The sequence below is a fragment of the Prionailurus viverrinus genome, chromosome C1 (assembly GCF_022837055.1).
Source record: "Prionailurus viverrinus isolate Anna chromosome C1, UM_Priviv_1.0, whole genome shotgun sequence".
Classification (NCBI taxonomy): Eukaryota; Metazoa; Chordata; class Mammalia; order Carnivora; family Felidae; genus Prionailurus; species Prionailurus viverrinus.
The window spans coordinates 56,965,002-56,985,051 of record NC_062568.1 but is presented as its reverse complement, the minus strand read 5'-3'; the positions used below and the strand labels follow the sequence as shown (position 1 = coordinate 56,985,051).

Below are 20,050 nucleotides of genomic sequence, written 5' to 3'. Positions count from 1 at the left end.
TTATGACTTGCACTACTTGTTTTTTTTTCATCTGTCCCAAATAAAAGCAGTATTTAGGGGCACCTGGGTGGCTCAGTCGGTTGAGCATCTGACTTCGGCTCAAGTCATGACCTCATGGCTCATGAGTTTGAGCCCCACGTCGGGCTCTGTGTTGACAGCTTGGAGCCTAGAGCCTGCTTCAGACTCTGTGCCTCCCTCTCTCTCTCTGCCCCTAACCCACTCGCATTCTGTCTCTGTCTCTCTCAAAAATAAATAAACATCGAAAAAAAACCAACAGTGATTTATTGCAGCCTGTACCCCTATTGCTTCCTATGAAATCCATATATTCATGACTCTTAATTTGCTGGGCGGTCATACGTGTTTGAAAATTTTCCGTAAGCACTCAGATGCACGATGTAATATGATGGCAAAGGGCAAGGGCTCTGGAACCAAACTGTCTAGGGGCGCCTGGGTGGCACAGTCGGTTAAGCGTCCGACTTCAGCCAGGTCACGATCTTGCGGTCCGTGAGTTCGAGCCCCGTGTCGGGCTCTGGGCTGATGGCTCAGAGCCTGGAGCCTGTTTCCGATTCTGTGTCTCCCTCTCTCTCTGCCCCTCCCCCGTTCATGCTCTGTCTCTCTCTGTCCTAAAAATAAATAAACGTTGGAACCAAACTGTCTATGGTTTGAATCCTGGCTATACCACTTAGTTGTGTGGCCTTGGAATAGTTACTTAATCTCTTTGTAATCCTGTTTCCTCATCTATAAAGCAGAGATCAATGGCATCTAAGGTCACTGTGAGGATTGAAGGGATTCTTAGAAGTTTCTAGGAAGGTTCCTAACTCAGAGTAAGCACCTAATAAATGTTAGTCATTATTATAATTGTTGTTGCTATTGCTATTATTACTATTATCATATTATAGGAAGATCTGCCTTTGCCTTCTAGGAACTTAAAAACTTAAGAAATTATCATGGTTCTATAAAAACTTCCATATAACTCAAAATGCTTCTCTGGACACTGGCATATCTAGCTCATTATAAAAGGTATGCAGTCAACCTTTGGGCAGTGGTTACTAAACACCCACAAGATATAGAACAGTCTAGCAGTTAAAGAAAGTATGTGCCATTTGCCATGTGGTCCTACCAGGACAGCAGCATGACCTCTGAGACTGAATTCCCATGCATCAGCAGCCCAAGCTGAAGTCTTGTGACCACCCAATGACTTTCCAGAGCTTTTCTGTAAAATCAGCTGACTGCCTTGGCCCTTCTCCCAGCAAGCAGGTGTAAATATCACTACTAACACCACACCACAAAGCACTCCCTTGGCAGGGGGTTTAAGAATTAAATGATCCTTGGAGAATGATATGACCTCTCAATTCCAGAGGTCTAATTATGGTAAAATATTCTGAAAATGTAAAACACTAATCCTGTACTCTCCAAAAGTAATAAAACATAATTTCTTAGGTGGGGAAAAAAAGTCTAATCCTCCCTTTGGAAGGCTAATCACTGATTGCCTTTTAATGATGAATTAATTATCTTGCGTTATCGAACTACAATGAGTTTTTTTTAAAAAAGACAGAGCCACGAAGAATCAGGGAGCAAGGAAGCAAAAGATTGCAATTATTAGCTGGAGGGAGAAGTAAAAAGGGAAAAATATTACTAACAAGTGGGGATTCAGAGATATTAGTCAATATGTATTGAGCTCTAACTATCTGTATTATACTGTTGGGCTACCTGGAAAATCAGATTAGGGTAAAATATGCTTTCTACCTCAAGGAATACAAGCAGTGGCTGGAGACACAAGACATAAAGAAATGACATGCTAAATAATACCTTGGGATGAGTCATAAAGTAACACATTATCAACTGCCAAGGTAGTAAATTTCTGTGTACCATAAGCTCAGAGATAACTCGGGTGAAGGAAACTGGCTACGTGGTATAATAAAACAGGAAACATTGGCCCAGAAATGAGGAAAAGGGAAAACAAAGAGAATAAAGACAAAAGGAGAAAGGCCATTCAGACCTGCAAATGTGCAGTTCTATCACTTCTGCCTGGCCACTTTAACTGGTAATCTGATGGTATTTGGAAATTACTATTTACTATGTTAGTAATGAAGAATATCCTGATTTTTTTGGTGCTACATCACAAGTATTTAAAAGTAGTGTCCTGGGGGCACCTGGTGGCTCAGTTGGTTAACTGTCGGACTAATGATCTCAGTTCAGATCTTGATCTCAGGGTCATGAGTTCAAGCTCCATGTAGGGCTCCACACTGGGTGTGAAGCCTACTTACTTACTTCCGTACTTTATTTATTTATTTATTTATTTATTTATTTATTTATTTATAACATTATCTATTATTGAGAGACACAGAGAGACAGAGCATGAGCATGGGAAGGGCTGAGACAGGGAGACACAGAATCCGAAGCAGGCTCCAGGCCCGGAGCTGTCAGCACAGAGCCTGACGTGGGGCTCGAACCCACAAACTGAGAGATCATGACCTGAGCCAAAGTCAGACGCTTAACCGACTGAGCCACCCAGGTGCCCCTATGTGAAGACTACTTTAAAAAAATAAAATAAGGGGCACCTGGGTGGCTCAGTCGGTTGAGCATTTGACTCTTGATTTTGAGTCAGGTCATGATCCCAGGGTTGGGCTCCACACTGAACGTGGAAGCCTACTCAGGATTCTTTCTCTTTCTTCCTCTGTCCCTTCCCCCTGCTCACAAGTTCTCTCAATAAAAATAAAAATAAAAATAAATAAAGAAAAAAAAAGTGTCATAATGTTGGCATTGTGTTAACTGTTAAATTGAGGTGGTGGGTATATGAGAATTCATTGTATTACAAGGAAACACTAAAAAAATAGCATCATTAGAATTTAAAATACACATAAAGACTGAAAGGAACTATAACAAACAGTAGCTATGTTAGGATGATGGGTGATTCCCACCCCTCTGTCCTCTAATGGAAATGTTCTGCAATGTGCTCATGTTGATTTTATAATGGAAAAAATAATGTGAAAGTTATTGTATAAACTTAAAAAAAAAAAAAAAAGAGGGGCGCCTGGGTGGCTCAGTCAGTTGAGCATCCGACTTCAGCTCAGGTCACGATCTCACAGTTTGTGAGTTCGAGCCTTGCATCGGGCTCTGTGCTGACAGTGCAGAGCCTGGAGCCTGCTTCAGATTCTGTGTTTCCTTCTATCTCTGCTCCTCCCCCACTTGTGCTCTGTCTCTCTCTATCTCTCAAAAATAAATAAAATGTAAAAAAAGAAAAAAAAAACTCAAAACAAAACAAAACAAAACAGAATAGGTAAAAGGTGCTAGAAAAGCTTTGTAAGAAGTGTCTTCATCATGGAAATACCACAACATATACGTGAAGCAGTGAACAGGAAGGATGTGTCAGGAAAACACCTCTGTCCCTATCATCTCTGTCTGCTTTTTTGAGTTTTAGTCTAGTCTTAGACTAGTTGCTGTTACCTTCAAACATTTTCAAGTTATTTGACAAAAGAAGGTCTTCTACTGGGTGTGGCTCCAGAAGTGATGACAAAATGAGGGTTAAGAATAAGCTTTAAACTCAATTCTGTGTGTGTAAAATGGCACCTACATACCTGGAGGAGCAAATCGATTTCTGAAGTTAGCAATTCACAGCTTAGTGGAAGGGTCAAATCCCTTGCTCTTTTCTTATTCTCTCATCCATGCAAACACAAGCTTTAAAAATTACTTTGACCCATGGTGGACAACCCATAGCTGTGAAACATTCTTTTCATAGTAATTCCTCGTTTACGTGAAATTAGACACCGAAACAATTCTTTGAAATTTGCTTCAGTGATTGTTTATATGAGAATAAAAACACTACCAGCATACACGTGACATTTTCCCAGAATTTCTGAACACCCCATACATATGTAAAATTTTGTAGGAGAAAACTTTAAAACTCACTGTAAAGTGTTCAAAATTGGAAAAACACTATTTCCAGCACCACAGCCAACCTAAAAAATTGAAAGAATAAACAAATATCATGAAAAGAAGGTTAAATTTTCTTCACCAATGTTAGATTTTTTTCATTAAAAAAAAAACTAGAATAAATTTACTGGATCTCTAGGTGTAGGAGAGTTTTCTAAACTCAAAAGCAAAGGAATAAGCCACAAGAATAACACTGATTAATTTAACTATGGAAACATGTGAAAATTTTATACACCAAAACTCAAACCAAATTAAAAGGTGACCAATGCACTATGAAAAAAAATTGGCAATAAATATGATAAAAGGGTAGAATTCATTAAAAAAACAGTAACAGATAAATTAGCAAAGGAAATAAATAGAACACAAAAGAAATACAACTGTCTTCTAAACATCTGAAGAACTATCTGACCTAGTTAGCAATCAAAGAAATGCAAATTAAAACAAGGTGTAATTTTCATCTGTCAAAAAGGAAAGCACTTAAATAAGAATATTCTAACCAATGAGAGTGTGATGAAACAGACATATATTGCTGTGAATTTGTATTAATACAGCTTCTTAGAAAATTATTTGGCAATATATTTTAAGAGCACTAAATTTATTATTTTATTATTTTTTTAAGTTTATGTATTTATTTTGAGAGAGAGAGAGAGAGAGAGAGAGAGAGAGAGAATGAATTACAAGGGGTCTCCATGCTGTCAGCACAGAGCCAGATGCAGGGCTCGATCCCACAAACCATGAGATCATGACCTGAAATCAGGAGTCGAATTCTCAAATGACTGAGACACCCAGGTACCACTAAGAGCATTACATTTTTAAAATAAATTACGAATTAGTAAATCTGACCCAAGATAATAAAAGAAATACAGAAAAGTCTATACCCAAAGATATTTTCTGTAGAAAACCTGAAAACAATTTAAATGCTCAGTACTGTAAAAACAGATAAGCAGAATTAAAGTACTCCACATAATAAAATATTTTGCAGCCACAAAAATGTTTATAGAGAATTTTTAAGATAGAAAAAACTGCTTATTATATAATGTTAAATAGAAAAAAACCAAAACCTCAAAATACAGGTACAGTATAGCTCAACTATATAAAATAGTATAAATGAAAAAAAAAAGTTAGTAAAATGTGAAGGGTGGTTAAATCCCTTGTATAGATACCTTTATAACCAAAAGGAGGAGATTTACTTTAAAAAAAATTTTTTTTTCAACGTTTATTTATTTTTGGGACAGAGAGAGACAGAGCTTGAACGGGGGAGGGGCAGAGAGAGAGGGAGACACAGAATCAGAAACAGGCTCCAGGCTCCGAGCCATCAGCCCAGAGCCTGATGCGGGGCTCGAACTCCCGGACCGCGAGATCGTGACCTGGCTGAAGTCGGACGCTTAACCGACTGCGCCACCCAGGCGACCCGAGATTTACTTTTAAAAACAGAAGGTCAAGGGGCACCTGGTGGCTCAGTTGGTTAAGCGTCCAACTTCGGCTCAGGTCATTCTCTCACAGTCCTTGAGTTCGAGCCCCATTTTGGGATCTGTGCTGACAGCTCAGAGCCTGGAGCCTGCTTCAGATTCTGTGTCTCCCTCTCTTTCTGCCCCTCCCCTGCTTGTGCTCTTGCTCTCACTCTCTCTCAAAAAGAAATAAATACATTAAAAAAAAAAAAAAAAAAGAAAGAAAGTCAAGGTCTACACTGGATTATAGCTAATTATATCTCACTTATTTCTATTTCACTTAAAAAGGGGTAATAACAGAAAGAGACAGAAATTAAGGCCAAAACTTTACTGGTATTTAAAACTGCCTTCAAATTAGAAATGAAAACAAATTAAAAAAAAAATTAAAATCACAAACTTAGAGCTTGATTATACATGTGAGTCCCTTCAATATTTTTTATGCACAAAGGCATACTGAACCCTTTTCTAGTTAGATTTGATCATTATTCTCCCTAAAAAATCTGGATCATTAATAAGGTAATATGCAATATACATTTTAAAATTATTTGCCACCTCCCATCTTTGCCCCTGCAGGACAGTACCTCAAGGATTCTGAAAGTGGCACTGCTACCAGGAAACAATTCAGTCTTCAGAGGTCCTTCGCTGTGTTCTTCAGAGTCTAGGTTGGAAAAATGAGATCTTGCTTTGCTTGGACCATCTGATGAACCACACCTTTTCATACCAAGATTTTTTTCTTCAGGCATAATAGGGCAGTGCGTTCTTGAGAAACAATTTGCAGCACCAGTTTTCACATTATCCCATGATGATTCTTGTGTCTTCTCTTCAGTTTTTTGATCAACTGGAATAATTTCAGGAAATTCCCTCAACAGCCAATTACGATCCTTGAAAAACTTATTCTTATGAATCTTATAAAATGTATCCCAATATTGACTAGCTTCATTCTCATACTTAACTAAAATAAAGAGAAAAAAAAAGATTTATTTTACTATAAATAATGTTTACTATTAGTTACTACTTTAATAACTGAATATATTTAATAATTAAATACTGTTAAATATATTACATACATTTATAACAATTACATTTACTACTGAATAACTTTAATATTATAATTTTTATTTATCTGATTTTTTTTTGGCCTCTTACAGGTTAAAACTACAGAGTATTATTTTTCTCAAAATGTGTCAGTGTATGGGGTATTTAGTTCTATCCCCTACAAATCTGCCTGTGTCTTAATAGTTTGGCCAATACATTTTTGTGAGGAATATAATCATTGCAAACTACTTTTTATAGTTTAAATCTGGAATTTATTTTTATTTATTTTTTTAAGGAAGATAGATTTTAAAAAGTTTTTTAATGTTTATTTTTGTGAGAGAGAGCGCATGTGTGCACACAGGCACAAAGGGAGGAGGGGCAGAGAGAGGGGGAGACAGAGGATCTCAGGAAGGCTCTACATTGACAGCACAGAGCCTGATGAGGGGCTTGAACTCATGAATCAAGAGATCACGATCTGAGCCAAAGTTGGAGGCTTAACCAACTGAGCCACCCAGGCGCCCATAGATTTTTTTTTTAAGTTTATTTATTTCTTTTGAGAGAGAGAGAGAGCACACACACAAGCAGAGAAGGGGGAGAGAGAAAGAATCCCAAGCAGCCTCTGTGCTGTCAGTGTGGAGCCCAATGGGGGGCTTGAACCCACGGACTATGAGATCATGATCTGAGCTGAAATCAAGAGTCAGACACCAAATGAGCCACTCATTTAGGCACCCCTAAATCTTGGATTCTTAATACTCACATTTTTACCAATAACTTATAGGACTCTTAGAGAAAGGACACCATTTTTTATGTCTCTGTATATGCAGTTTCAACACAATGAATATCTTGGTAATCAGACAGGAAATTGCAGAATTATAAATTACACAATCTTAGAGCCAGAATGGCCCATTGAAATAATCTACTCCCAACTCCCTTGTTTTGCGTTTGAACAGAAGATAGCACAGATATGAACCCACTTGTTCTAGGCCCCAGAGCCCAGTCACAGCAGAGCTAGGACCACCTATCTTAACCCCTGGAGCTAAGAGCCATCCCATTCTCCCCCTACCTCCAGAGGAATCTCTTCCTATTGACATCTCCTACTATGAAACCTTAAAGAGATATGCCTTTTTAAAGGAAATTTGCGTTTCATGATGTTATCCCTTGGATTTTCCTCTGTCCAGTGTCAGCGTTAGTTCAACCATCTCAGAACTTCAGACAATTCTTAGCTTTCTGCCTCTTTTTTTTCTTAGCCTTATTTATTTATTTTTGAGAGAGACAGAGTGAGCGGGGGAAGGACAGAGAGAGAGAGGGAGTGAAAGAATGTCAAGCAGGCTCCATGCTGTGGAGAGTCTGTGTGAACATGCACTGCAGAGTCTGATGTGGGGCTCAAACCCACAAACCATGAGATCACGACCTGAGCGGAAACCAAGAGTCGGACGCTTGACCAACTGAGCCACCCAGGTGCCCCAGCTTTCTGCCTCTTTTTATTTGTACCTTAAATTAATAAAATAATTCACTCACTCCTTCACTCAACAAACATTTCTTGGACACTGTTATGCATGTACCAGGCCTAATCCCTGGGTTAAGAATTATTCTCACCTGGGGCACCTGGGTGGCTCAGTCGGTTAAGTGTCCAACTTCGGCTCAGGTCATGATCTCATGGCTTGTGGGTTCTAGCCCCACATTGGGCTCTGTGCTGACAGCTCAGAGCCTGAAGCCTGCTTTAGAGTCTGTGTCTCCCTCTCCCTCTGCCCCTCCCCTGTTCGTGCTTTCTCTCAAAAATAAAATAAACATTTAAAAAAAAGAATTATTCTCACCCAATATAGACATGACCTTTTTATTTTATTTTATTTTATTTATTAAAAAAAATTTTTTTTAATGTTTATTTTTGACAGAGAGAGAAACAGAGCATGAGTGGGGGAGGGGCAGAGAGAGAGAGGGAGACACAGAATCTGAAGCAGGCTCCAGGCTCCCAAGTTGTCAGCACAGAGCCCAATGCGGGGCTGGAACTCACAGACCGCGAGATCACGACCTGAGCCAAAGTCGGTTGCTCAACCGACTGAGCCACGTAGGTGCCCCGACACACGACCTTTTTAAAGTGCTTTCAAAGAATAAAAAAGATCTTCTATCGATATAATTTCCAAGATCTAATGTTGGGCAAAAAAGCAAAGTGTAGCACAGTGTGTATACGATACAATCATTTGTTAGGAAAAATGAAGATAAAGAACACATGTGTGTGCATACACAGAAACACAATGCATACACACACACATATTTGCTTGTATACGTACAGAATACCTCTGGAAGGATATTCATATAACCAGTAATACTGGTGGCCTCTAGAAAGGGGAACTGGGTTGGCTGGGGCCAGGAATAGAAAAAGAATTTTCATTTGGGGGTGCCTGGGGAGGCTGAGTCGGTTAAGTGTCCAACTTCAGCTCAGGTCATGATCTCAGGGTTCGGTTTGTGAGTTCAAGCCCTGCACTGGGCTTTCTGCTGTCAGCATAGAGCCTGCTTTGGATCCTAAAGCCTGCATCAGATCGTCTGTCCCCCTTGCTCTCTGCCCCTCCCCGCTTGTGCTCTCTCAATATCGCTCTCAAAATAAATAAATAAACAAACAAACGAAAAAAGGCTAGGAAAGAAATTAAAAAGAAAGAATTTTCATTTGAATTTTGATCTGTATGAAATTACTATCCCCTAAATAAAGTTATAAATAAAAATAATGGAATCATTTCTTTCATAATTGTAAAGAAGCCCCAACCCTCAGAACAAGCAGTTGCCAGCAGTTGCCAGTTCATCTTTGTTGTAGAACCCTGTCCTGAAGCCTTTATAGTTTTCCTTTTCTTTCCATTTTTATCTTTATGGCCTTGTACATGGATCTCCACCCATCTGGCCACAAGACTTCCTTCCCATCAAGGCTGAATTGTATCTGGCAGCAGGACTGCTATAAAGACAGAAACTCCCATCTGTATTTAAGGTCTGAGAAATGAAAGTAGATCTCTGTAACAAAAGAATTATATGATGCTGAAGTCCAAAACATGTTCACATCTGCACTAATGGAAGGAAGCCCATTTGTGGTTTATCTGAAAATTTTATATATTATCTTTAAAATAGTTCTATCTCTACTTTTAAGAACTGGAGTGTGCCTGGTATACTGTGTGAGGAAATAAAACAACATTCTGAAAATCAGATTCAGGAGGAATTAGGAAACTATCAAATTTCCCCAGGGTTTTCTCACACCTCCCCTGTTCCTTTTTCCTTAAAAACTCTCTTTGTAACTCACTCTGTGCTGGTAAAAAATGTTTCAGTTTAATAAAAAGCAACCACCTAAGAAGACCTACATTTAGTAAAATCCCTAGTATCTGAGGTTTCATTGCCAAGCTACTTGTGAAGTGAGTTTGAACCTAACTATCAGTAACTAGAATGTAACACTACATCTCAATTAATCTGTGGAAATATTCCCCTCGGAATTAATCTTCAATAGCCACTAAAATCTAAAGGATAATGATATTAACAGAAAACATTCACACAGACCAGTCTATACACTGATCACAGTTCTAAAGTTTATTATATACCAGGGCCCCTGGGTGGCTCAATTGGTTAAGCGTCCAACGTTGGCTCAGGTCATGATCTCACAATTTGAGCTCCATGTTGGGCTATGTGCTAACAGCTCAGAGCCTGGAGCCTGCTTCGGATTCTGGGTCTCCCTCTTTCTCTGCCCCTCCCCTGCTCATGCTCTGTCTCTCTCTCTCTCTCTCAAATATAAATAATTTTTAAAAAACATTAATATTTATTATATACTCATTTATAATAATCAGATGAATATTTAGAGTGATGGCAACAATTTAATGATTATTAAGTAGTTCTTTCTTTTTGTAAAGTTTTATCTATATCTTATACACAAAACAAGAATTTTAGATGAATTCTTCACTCAACTTGCCGACAGTTTCCTCATTTGATGAGGGGTTGAATTAGTGTTTCTCTATGTTCAAGGTCTAAAAGTCTATGTACTTTTCTTATTAAACCCCATGAATTTATGGAGAACATTAAACATTGTCAGTTCTACAAACTACAAAACCTTGGGTCAGATTGCTGTCTTAAATATGAACTTGTACTACTACTGTTTTAATTTCTACAGTTTATAAAGATGAATCTTCAGTAAGGTGACTGGAATCTGGTTCATTGCAAATACATCAAGCATCTAAATTCAACCCTAGATTATGCAATCTTTAAAAAGGATCTGATTACTATGAGAAGACTACAGTCAAGGTCTGCTAATACGTACACTTCCAAGCCTTTTTCAAGTATTTCCCACTATTCAGGAATTAAGAGAAAAAAACATAAATCATTATATCATTAACAGCAATAACACATACTGTTTGTTATGTGCTAGGCACTATGTCAAATGCTTTATTTGGATTTTTTCCCATTTTAATCCTAATGATACCCATCAGACATATTATTACTCCAATCTACAGACAAAGAAATTCAAGGTCAGAGGGGATAAAAAATTTTCCAAGGTCATCCAGCTAGAGCCAGGATCTGGACCAAGTCTACTGGATGTTTTTTTTTTTTAATATTTATTTATGAGAGAGAGAGAGTGTGTGAGCACAAGTGCACACAAGTACGCATGAGTGGGGAAGGGGCAGAGAGAGAGAGAGGGACAGAAGATCTGAGTCGGGATCCGTACTGACAGCAGACAGTGCAATGCGGGGCTCAAACTTACGAACCGTGAAATCATGACCTGAGCTGAAGTCGGATGCTTAACCAACTGAGCCACCCAGGCACCCCCCAAGTCTATTGGACTTTAAAGCTCATGCTCTGGGGTATCTGACTGGCTCAGTCAGAAGAGCATATGACTCTTGATCTTGGTGTTGTGAGTTCGAGCCCCACTTTGGGTGTAGGGATTACTAAAAAATATAAATTTAAAAAAGAATAAATAAATAAAGCTCATGCTCTTAACTATTACACTATATTGCCTTCCTAACACAAAATCAGAAAATTTTTAAAGTTTATTTATTTTGAGAGAGAGAGAGAGAGAGAACACCAGCAGGGGAGGGGCAGAGTGAGAGGGAGAGAGAGAATCCCAAGTGGGCTCTGCATTGTCAACACAGAGCCCAACCCAGAGGTCTATCTTAAGAATCCCGAGATCATGACTTGAGCCGAAAATCAAGAGTTGGATGCTTAATCAACTGAACCACCCAGGCATCACAACACAAAATCAGTAACAACCCCTCCAAAATATCTCTGAAAATAACCTGTTTTTCTGATTTTGTACTTTCCTCTCATTATAAAGCATCCAATTGAAATTAAAACTTCAGGGGCGCCTGGGTGGCGCAGTCGGTTAAGCGTCCGACTTCAGCCAGGTCACGATCTCGTGGTCCGAGCCCCGCGTCAGATGGCTCAGAGCCTGGAGCCTGTTTCCGATTCTGTGTCTCCCTCTCTCTCTGCCCCTCCCCCGTTCATGCTCTGTCTCTCTCTGTCCCAAAAATAAATAAACGTTGAAAAAAAAAATTAAAAAAAAAAACAAAAAACTTCAGTATGACATAATCAGTATAAATTGTAAAAATAATGCTGATTGGAGTGAACCTTCATAAAAACAAACAAAAAATACAGAATTAAACACCATTTGATTTATATAAAATATAAACTATGCAAAATTATATGATGAAATTATGATGAGCAATGGAAACATAAAATGTTCTATGAGAATAGGTGGGTTTGTGGGATAGAAACAAAACAGAAACAGCACCCAGCATGGGCTGGGGTAAAGGCTAATGGGCCGGAACTTTCTTGTTCTTTGCTTTTTAAAGTTGTGCTTTCAGCAGTATCTCAATCAAAGCTGGCAATTCATAGTTCCCAGTTATGTGTGATGGCTTCTGAGACCCCACCAGAAGCTCATTCACACTCACAGATCTGGTTAGGAGCAAGGTAAACACCTTCAGCATATGATTTAATTTCCTGAACATTAAAGGTCTCTGATAACAGGGAAGTGGAAGAGCTATTTTTCCTGACCATGAGTGAAAAATTTAGTTTCAACCTCCTATTAACTCATCTCAAGTTCAGGCCAATAATGATAAATATAGTGTGGAGAATCTGCCCTTTCTTAATCTTGTCCAAAATACATACATAATGTATGACCCTGAGATCAAGAGTCACATGCTCTCCTGACTAAACCAGCCAGATGCCCCAACCAACTGATTTTTTTTTTTTTTACCAACTGATTTTCTAAATAGGTATATTAATGATCAGTTTTTCTTGAAGAAGCAGTTTTTCCTTTCATATTCCTAGGCTGTGGACTCAGAGTTAATTGCTCAGTGCCAATGGCAGTAAAAGGGATGTAGTGATGTGCTTAACCACAGACAGATGAAGCAAATTCTCAATTATTCATTTATTAAATTTAATACTGCTGAGGGGAAGAAGGAATATGACATACTAACTATACTTAAATATTCAGAACTCACCCTGAATCACACTGAATATCACAACTAAGAAACTGAATTAAACCACTTATGTATCTGACATATGAGATATGATTAGTATGAATTATGAAAATTTACCCTGTTACAGTAAAACAAAAGGCAATTTAGAATTATTTTTACACATCATTTACACAAACACCTGAGCTCTCAAAGTTAGAAATTTCCATATATCACTGATAAAGTTCATTGTCTAATTAAGAAAAAACTCTTACGAAAAGTATACATATATATATACATATATATATGTATATATATATATACACATATATATATATACACACACACACACATATATTTTAAGATTTTATTTTTTATTTTTTTAGAGACAGAGAGAGCACGCAGATTGGGGAGAGAAGCAGAGAGAGAGAGACAGAGAATCTTAAGCAGGCTCCATGCTCATGTGGAGCTCATGTGGATCCCACAACCCTGAGATCATGACCTGAACCACAATCAAGAGTCAGAAGCTCAACTGACTAAGCCACCCAGGTGCCCCAAGATTTTATGTTTAGGTAATCTCTACACCCAAAGTGGGGCTCAAACTTACAACCCTGAGATCAGGAGTTGCATGATCTACTGACTGAGCCAGCCAGGCGCCCCATGAAAAGTGTATTTCTAAGAGCACAGCATGAACTTTTAAACAAACAAAGCTGACTTAAAAATAAATACCCTATGGGCACCTGGGTGGCTCAGTCGGTTAAGCATCTGACTTCAGCTGAGGTCATGATCTCACAGTCTGTGAGTTCAAGCCCCACATCGGGCTCTGTGCTGACAGCTCAGAGCCTGGAGCCTGCTTTGGATTCTATGTCTCCTTCTTTCTCTGCCCTTCCCCAGCTGGCGCCCTCTCTCTCTCTCTCTCTCTCAACTATAAATAGACATTTAAAAAAAAAGTACCCAAAATTTATCAGCACATGAAACTTTTAGCTACTCTTTTTTTTCCACACAGGACACTTTCAAGTGGTAAAGGTATTCACAAGTGGTAAAGTTATTCTTTTACTATTTTGCTTAACATAGATAACTCACCCTAGAGAGGTAGTTATTTGAAAGTATATTTTAAAGTAAAAATAGCAGCTGCTTTCGTTATTAAGTTTTAAAAGCCCATTACATTTGCTAAATGATCAGCTAAGATATAACACACTGGAGATGTTTTTAGGAAATTATAAAATATAAACATGTTAACTCAAAAACTGCCAAATGTGTTTTTCTTATTTCTCTGAATTAATCTGCTTTTAAAAGAAATATGAGCTATTGTAATATTTAAAATAAATTACCAAAAGGAAATGTGGAATTAAAACTATTAATCTGGGCACCTAAGTGGAAGAAATATTGCTAATGAGAGCTTGGATGTTATATACTTTAATCACAGACATGAAATGTCAACCATCTCTCAGCAAAAAACTACACTATTTGTGATGCTTAAGTTCCTATTTTCAGAACTGTGAGGGTGTTTCCTGACTTCAGTTCTCACAACATCTGAGACAATAGGTGAGAAATGAGAAATGGGAGTGACAGGAGGGAGTGACACACACAAGACCAAAAGAAGTGTGCTAGAGAGTAGGCCAGCATGGCAGAACAACCAGTCTTTCCTCCCAGGGACATTAAAATAAGTGAGATAAGATCAATAAATAGTCCTTATGCTATATAATGATCTGCCAACGGAATCCTCTGTGATGGGAGAAAACAGGCTCTTTCAGAGACTTAGGGCTCTCCTGGAAAAGAAGAGATGGTGGTTAACAGAAGCACCAGAATAAGAACCGGGTCAGAGCCTCCTTTGGGTTTTTACAAAGTTTACGAGCAGAGCTTTTAAATGGATCCATTCACCTTGACCTGTATTCATCAGAGACAGTAGATATCAAATTAGAAGCTTCCCCCCGGACTTCCACAGCCTAGCAGGATCTGGCAGAGACTGGCTGGGTGGCTAAGAAGGTATTTAGTCTCACTGTAATGTCTTGTCACTGAACATAGCTCCTCAGAACAGAAGTTCTCTTTCTTTGCCATCCCCACAGCAGCCTCAATTGCGGCTCTATGCAATCTTACTTAAATGGCATAATCTTACTTAAATGGCCACTCTCCCTGTGTGGTCCCCTCCTTGTGGCAATTCCCTGACATGTATGCAGTCCACCGCACCATGTTCTATTCCAGGGTGGGGAAACCTCAATCACTTTGAGTCATTTTATTTCATTTTACTTTTATTACTTAAAACAAAATTTTAAGTTTACTTATTTTGAGAGAGACAGAGACAGCACGAGTGGGGGAGGGGCAGAGAGAGAGAGGGAGAGAGAGAAACCCAAGCAGGCTCTGTGATGTCAGCATGGAGCCCAGCACGGGGTTTGAACCCATGAACTATGAGATCATGACCTGAGCCGAAATCAAGAGTCAGAGGCTTAACCGAATGAGCTCCCCAGGCTCCCCATTTTGAGTCATTTTAAAATGGAGTCTTTAGTTCTGGGTCTCCACAGCAGCCAGAAAACTTGCTCAGAAAGAGACTGTATGTGCTAATAAGCAAACCAAATGCTTCAAAGCAGTATCATCAGTCCTCTCCAGCCTGCTTTTCCTGCTTCTGTAGAGAGAGGCCAGTCACCACCTTTCTATTTCAGTCACACTATGGTTCTGTGGGAACTGTCATTTTCCTTTACTGCGGTTTCCGAGCCCTAAAATAACCTTCTCATTAGCTTCACTCAAGTTCATTGTTAACATAAATAGGCCAAAATAGGCAGCCTCAGTACAGAGCACTTTAAGGGAACATTATCAGCACTGCTCATCTATTTATGTCCTAAACAAATATTCAAGAGAGCATGAAAAAAATTCTTGGTTTTTCATATCAGGAAATATACTGTAGATAATTTTTAACTTCCTGGAAACGAATTAAGATGACTGATAACTTTTAATTCTGTTTAGGCTTGACTCTCTCTGTCACATCCAGGTGGCCACTAGCAGAAGCTTGAGTAATGTGGAAAATATGTCTGTGCAGCTGCTGGCAAAGAAGCAAAATTATACTTCCTCAGAAACAGTGTGACAGAGTTCCTGCAAAGGAATGCAATGTTGGCTGATTTGTAAGCAGAACTGCCACTGGTATGCACCCTCAAATCCAGCCCCAACACTCCCTGGCTATATCCCACTCTGGGACTGCATGGCTGGAGCTCATAAAAATAGAATGGCTCCATCGTGGATCAGGTGCTCTTCTATCCTGCCCACTCTCCAGGACATATTCATGCTTAAGATAAGGAAGGAGAACTAGCTCTAAGGAGTACCAAACAGTGCCAGAGGATAAAGTAAGTCATTAATGGTGGCAGAGAATAAGATAGGGATGAAATGCCCCCTTCATTGGTTAAAAGCTGTTTCATTAGCTCAGTTTTCAAACCTTAGCTACAATTGTATACTAAAGTCACTAGAATAATAGTTGACTATTGGTGAGATTAGTGATTTTCACTATGTTTGGCTTGCACAGAGGAATTAAAACATCTTTCCCTGGGGGTGTTTCAGAACATAGGATTGATCTGGAAACCAAATTCTATCTCAGGAGTTGGCAAACTTTTCTGTAAAGGGTAGGACAGTAAGTAGTCTTTGTGGGCTGTGTACAGTCTCTATTACAACTATTCAGCTCTGTATATATACCTCAAAAGCAGCCATAGACAATATGTAAATAAATGATTATGTCTGTGTTCCAATAACACTTTACTTATAAAAGCCGGCAGTACACTGGATTTGCCCCTGGCCATAGTCTGCTGACACTTGCTCCATCTAACAGGTACTCTGATACTGCTACAAGAATGATTGAGAAATCATCATGACCAAAACCAAGCTGTTCTGGCAAAATTAATCTAGGGTATTAGAAGCCAGAATAGTGGTTGCTCTTTGTGGAGTTGGAGGGGTTGGAAAAGTATTGTTACTCGTTCAGAAAATGAGGAAGTTCTGGGGTTAATGGTAATAATCTGTTTCTTGACGTGGATACTGGTGAAATTCAATGAGCTTTGGGACAATTCATTTAGGAGTTGTGAAAATTTCTCTATGTATTTGGTACTTCAAACAACTTTTTTTTTTTTTTTTTAAAGAAAGAACGAACCTGTTTGAAAGGAGAAATCACTTTAGGAAAAACAAGGTAGAAAGTCTTATCTCGAGAGTACATGGGTTGGTCAAAGTGTATATGGGTTCCTAGCTATGAAGTGAGAATGACACAGACCAAGTTTTTTCTAGTGTGCTTTAAAAAAAAGTGGTAAAAAACACATCACATAAAATTTATCATCTTAACAATTTTTTAGTGTACAGTCCAGTAGTGTTAAGTATATTCACTTTGTTGTGAAACAGAGGTCCAGAACTTTTTCATCTTGCAAATCTGAAACTCTGTATGTTTTAAAACAACAACTGTGTTTCCTCCTCCCCCCAGCCCCTGGTAACCACCATTCTACTTTTCGTTTCTATGAATTTGACTACTTAAGGTATCTCATATAAGTGGAATTATATAGTATTTGCCTTTTTTGTGACTGACTTATTTCACTTAGCATAATATTCTCAAGGTTCATCCATGTTGTAGCATGTGGTGGGATTTTCTTCCTTTCCAAGGCTGAGTAATATCCTCTTGTGTGTATACCACATTTTGTTTATCCATTTATCCGTCGAGGGACATGTGGATTGCTTCTACCATTTGCCTATTGTGACTAGTGTTGCTATGAACATGGATGTGTGAATATACCTTCAAAACCCTGTTTTCAATTTTTGGCTATATATCTAGAGGTGGGATTGCTAGGTCATATGGTACTTCCATTTTTAACTTTCTAAAGAACTTCTATACTGTTTTCCATAGAGGCGGCACCATTTTACAATTTCACCAATTGCACAGTGCATAAGGGTTCCATTTCTCCACATCCTTACCAATGCTTGTTATTTTCTGTTTTTGTAACAGTAGCATTAGCCAATTTTTTTAGAAGCCAGATTCGAAGGTTGGCAAGGTCTTACCTCAATTAAACTCTGAATATCAAAAGGCCTCCAAGAAAAGTACCTTGATGTTTAGCCTAAAAGGTCACAACATTTTAATACGACTTTACCTTTTTTGCTCAAAGTTTCTGAATTTATTAAATATTCCTGGCCAGTAAAATGCACAACAGCATACTAAAAGATGCATAGTGAGGCACCTGGGTAGCACAGTCAGTTAAGCATCTGGCTCTCGATTTTGGCTCAGGTCATGATCTCACGGTTCGTGAGATCAAGCCCTGGGTCTGGCTCTGCACTGACAGCATGGAGCCTGCTTAGGATTCTCTCTCTCCCTCTCTCTCTGCTTCTCCCCAGCTTGTAAGCTCTGTCTCTCTCTCAAAATAAATAAGTAAACAACAAAAACAACTAACTAAATAAATAAAAGATGCATAGCAAGAGGGAAATTTCAAAATTTCCTTGTGTGTATCTCTCAGAAAAATGTAATACTATGATTACCAAAAAAGCAAGTAAAGAGTCAATACATAATTTATTTCACTAACTTTGTCCCACTACACTAGAATAATGGAATTCTCCCAAATGGAACAAGTGGATTGGTGTAGGTAAAAGCTAAGAACTCTCCAAAGTAATGACACAGGAGGAAAACAGACTAACATGTGAACTGAATCAGCGGAAGGTCAAAGAGAAAAACCAGGCTCCAGAAGCTACTACATGTAGTTGCCTACCTTGTTCTTCCAGAAGGACTCGCACAGCTGAGTTTTCCTCTACTCTTTTTCTGGCTGCTGCTTCTTCTTCTTTTGACCACTGCATGTGATCCCTACCAAAAAATGAAAAGATTGTAAAACCTGCTTTATAATTGAAATCAGAAAGAGAGTGACAAAGGATACATCTTTCATTCTAGCAGAGTCAAAGACAAATGATACAAACTAATTCTGTGTTGAATGAATATATTTTGTGTCAGATGTTTCTTCTGATAGTGCTGGTACAATCCTGGAACTCCTATAGCTCTTCTGTTTAAATCTGGCTGTGTTGCAAGCCCCAGCCACCTTTTGGAAATGACTGCGAAGTAATGTCCCAGGAGCGCTATGGTGCATGATTATTTGAGTACTAGTATGGTTTGCTCTATTTTACTCTAAGGCTAAATTTATTTGCCCTTTTGTTTATGAATATGGCATTCTTTAACAGTTTTAAAATCTCTTTCATGGGGCGCCTGGGTGGCGCAGTCGGTTAAGCGTCCGACTTCAGCCAGGTCACGATCTCGCGGTCCGTGAGTTGGAGCCCCGCGTCGGGCTCTGGGCTGATGGCTCAGAGCCTGGAGCCTGTTTCCGATTCTGTGTCTCCCTCTCTCTCTGCCCCTCCCCCGTTCATGCTCTGTCTCTCTCTGTCCCAAAAATAAATAAACGTTGAAAAAAAAAATTTTTTTTAATCTCTTTCATAATAATTGTATTCTAATACTTCACTGTCAAAGAGATATGTTTTAAAATAGTTTGCACTTACCTTCAGTCTTTTAAGTAATTTTATATTTTTATTAGTTGCCTTAATTTCTATAAATGGATTCTTTTACATTTAAATGATAGAATAATTCACATAGTATATAAGAAGGTCAGCTTTTCAAGATCTTGCACTTTGTATAAGTATTTTCAGTTTCAGAATTTATACTTCCTATATGAGAAGATATTTTCCGCTGCTAAAATGTTTTCATGGAATAGAAGCAACATCTTTATACACAAAAGGTGAGTTTTTTGGGTTTTTTTGTTTTTTTTTTTGTTTTTGTTTTTTTGTTTGGTTTTTACAAAGTTTGCAATGCCTTTTTCTCAATTGGTAAGACTATGAATGAGTGACGTAATTTTCAGGAATAAACCGTTTTTCTAAACAACAAAGAAACTACATATCTAAAATTCAAGTTCCATGTAGCTTATTGATAATTATAAGAAAAATTAACATTAATATCATATGATATTTGTAGCTACCTCATTGATTATAAAGGGGCAAAATATCAACATTTTGACATGCATCATAATGGTGGCTGATAAACATTAACTGAGCACTTAGCCTGGTCATAATTATTATACTGATAAGCTACTATTATTTATTATGTGCTAAGCATTGTGCTAGTAAGCACATTACATACATATATGTCTTACTTAATTCTTTCAAAAACCCTATGAGGGGGTTATAATCATGCTCATTTCTCATAAGAGGAAAGAGAAATTTAGTAAGTTAATCAAGGTA

General features: G+C 38.4%; 1 protein-coding gene across 5 annotated transcripts in view; it reads right to left on the bottom strand.

The window, feature by feature from the left end:
• The window catches only part of METTL8 (methyltransferase 8, methylcytidine), a 103,944-nt gene that overhangs the window by 21,716 nt on the left and 62,178 nt on the right, over window positions 1–20,050 (bottom strand). For all 5 annotated transcript variants that reach the window (XR_007155091.1, XR_007155092.1, XM_047872959.1 and 2 more), the window contains 3 exons: window positions 18,544–18,635; window positions 5,963–6,333; window positions 3,910–3,959 (listed from right to left, as the gene is read on the bottom strand). Coding sequence is in view for 3 of the 5 variants with exons in the window: in XM_047872959.1 (XP_047728915.1) it covers window positions 3,910–3,959; window positions 5,963–6,333; window positions 18,544–18,635 (513 nt within the window). In the remaining 2 variants the exon portion in view is untranslated. The remainder of the gene's footprint in view (window positions 1–3,909; window positions 3,960–5,962; window positions 6,334–18,543; window positions 18,636–20,050) is intronic.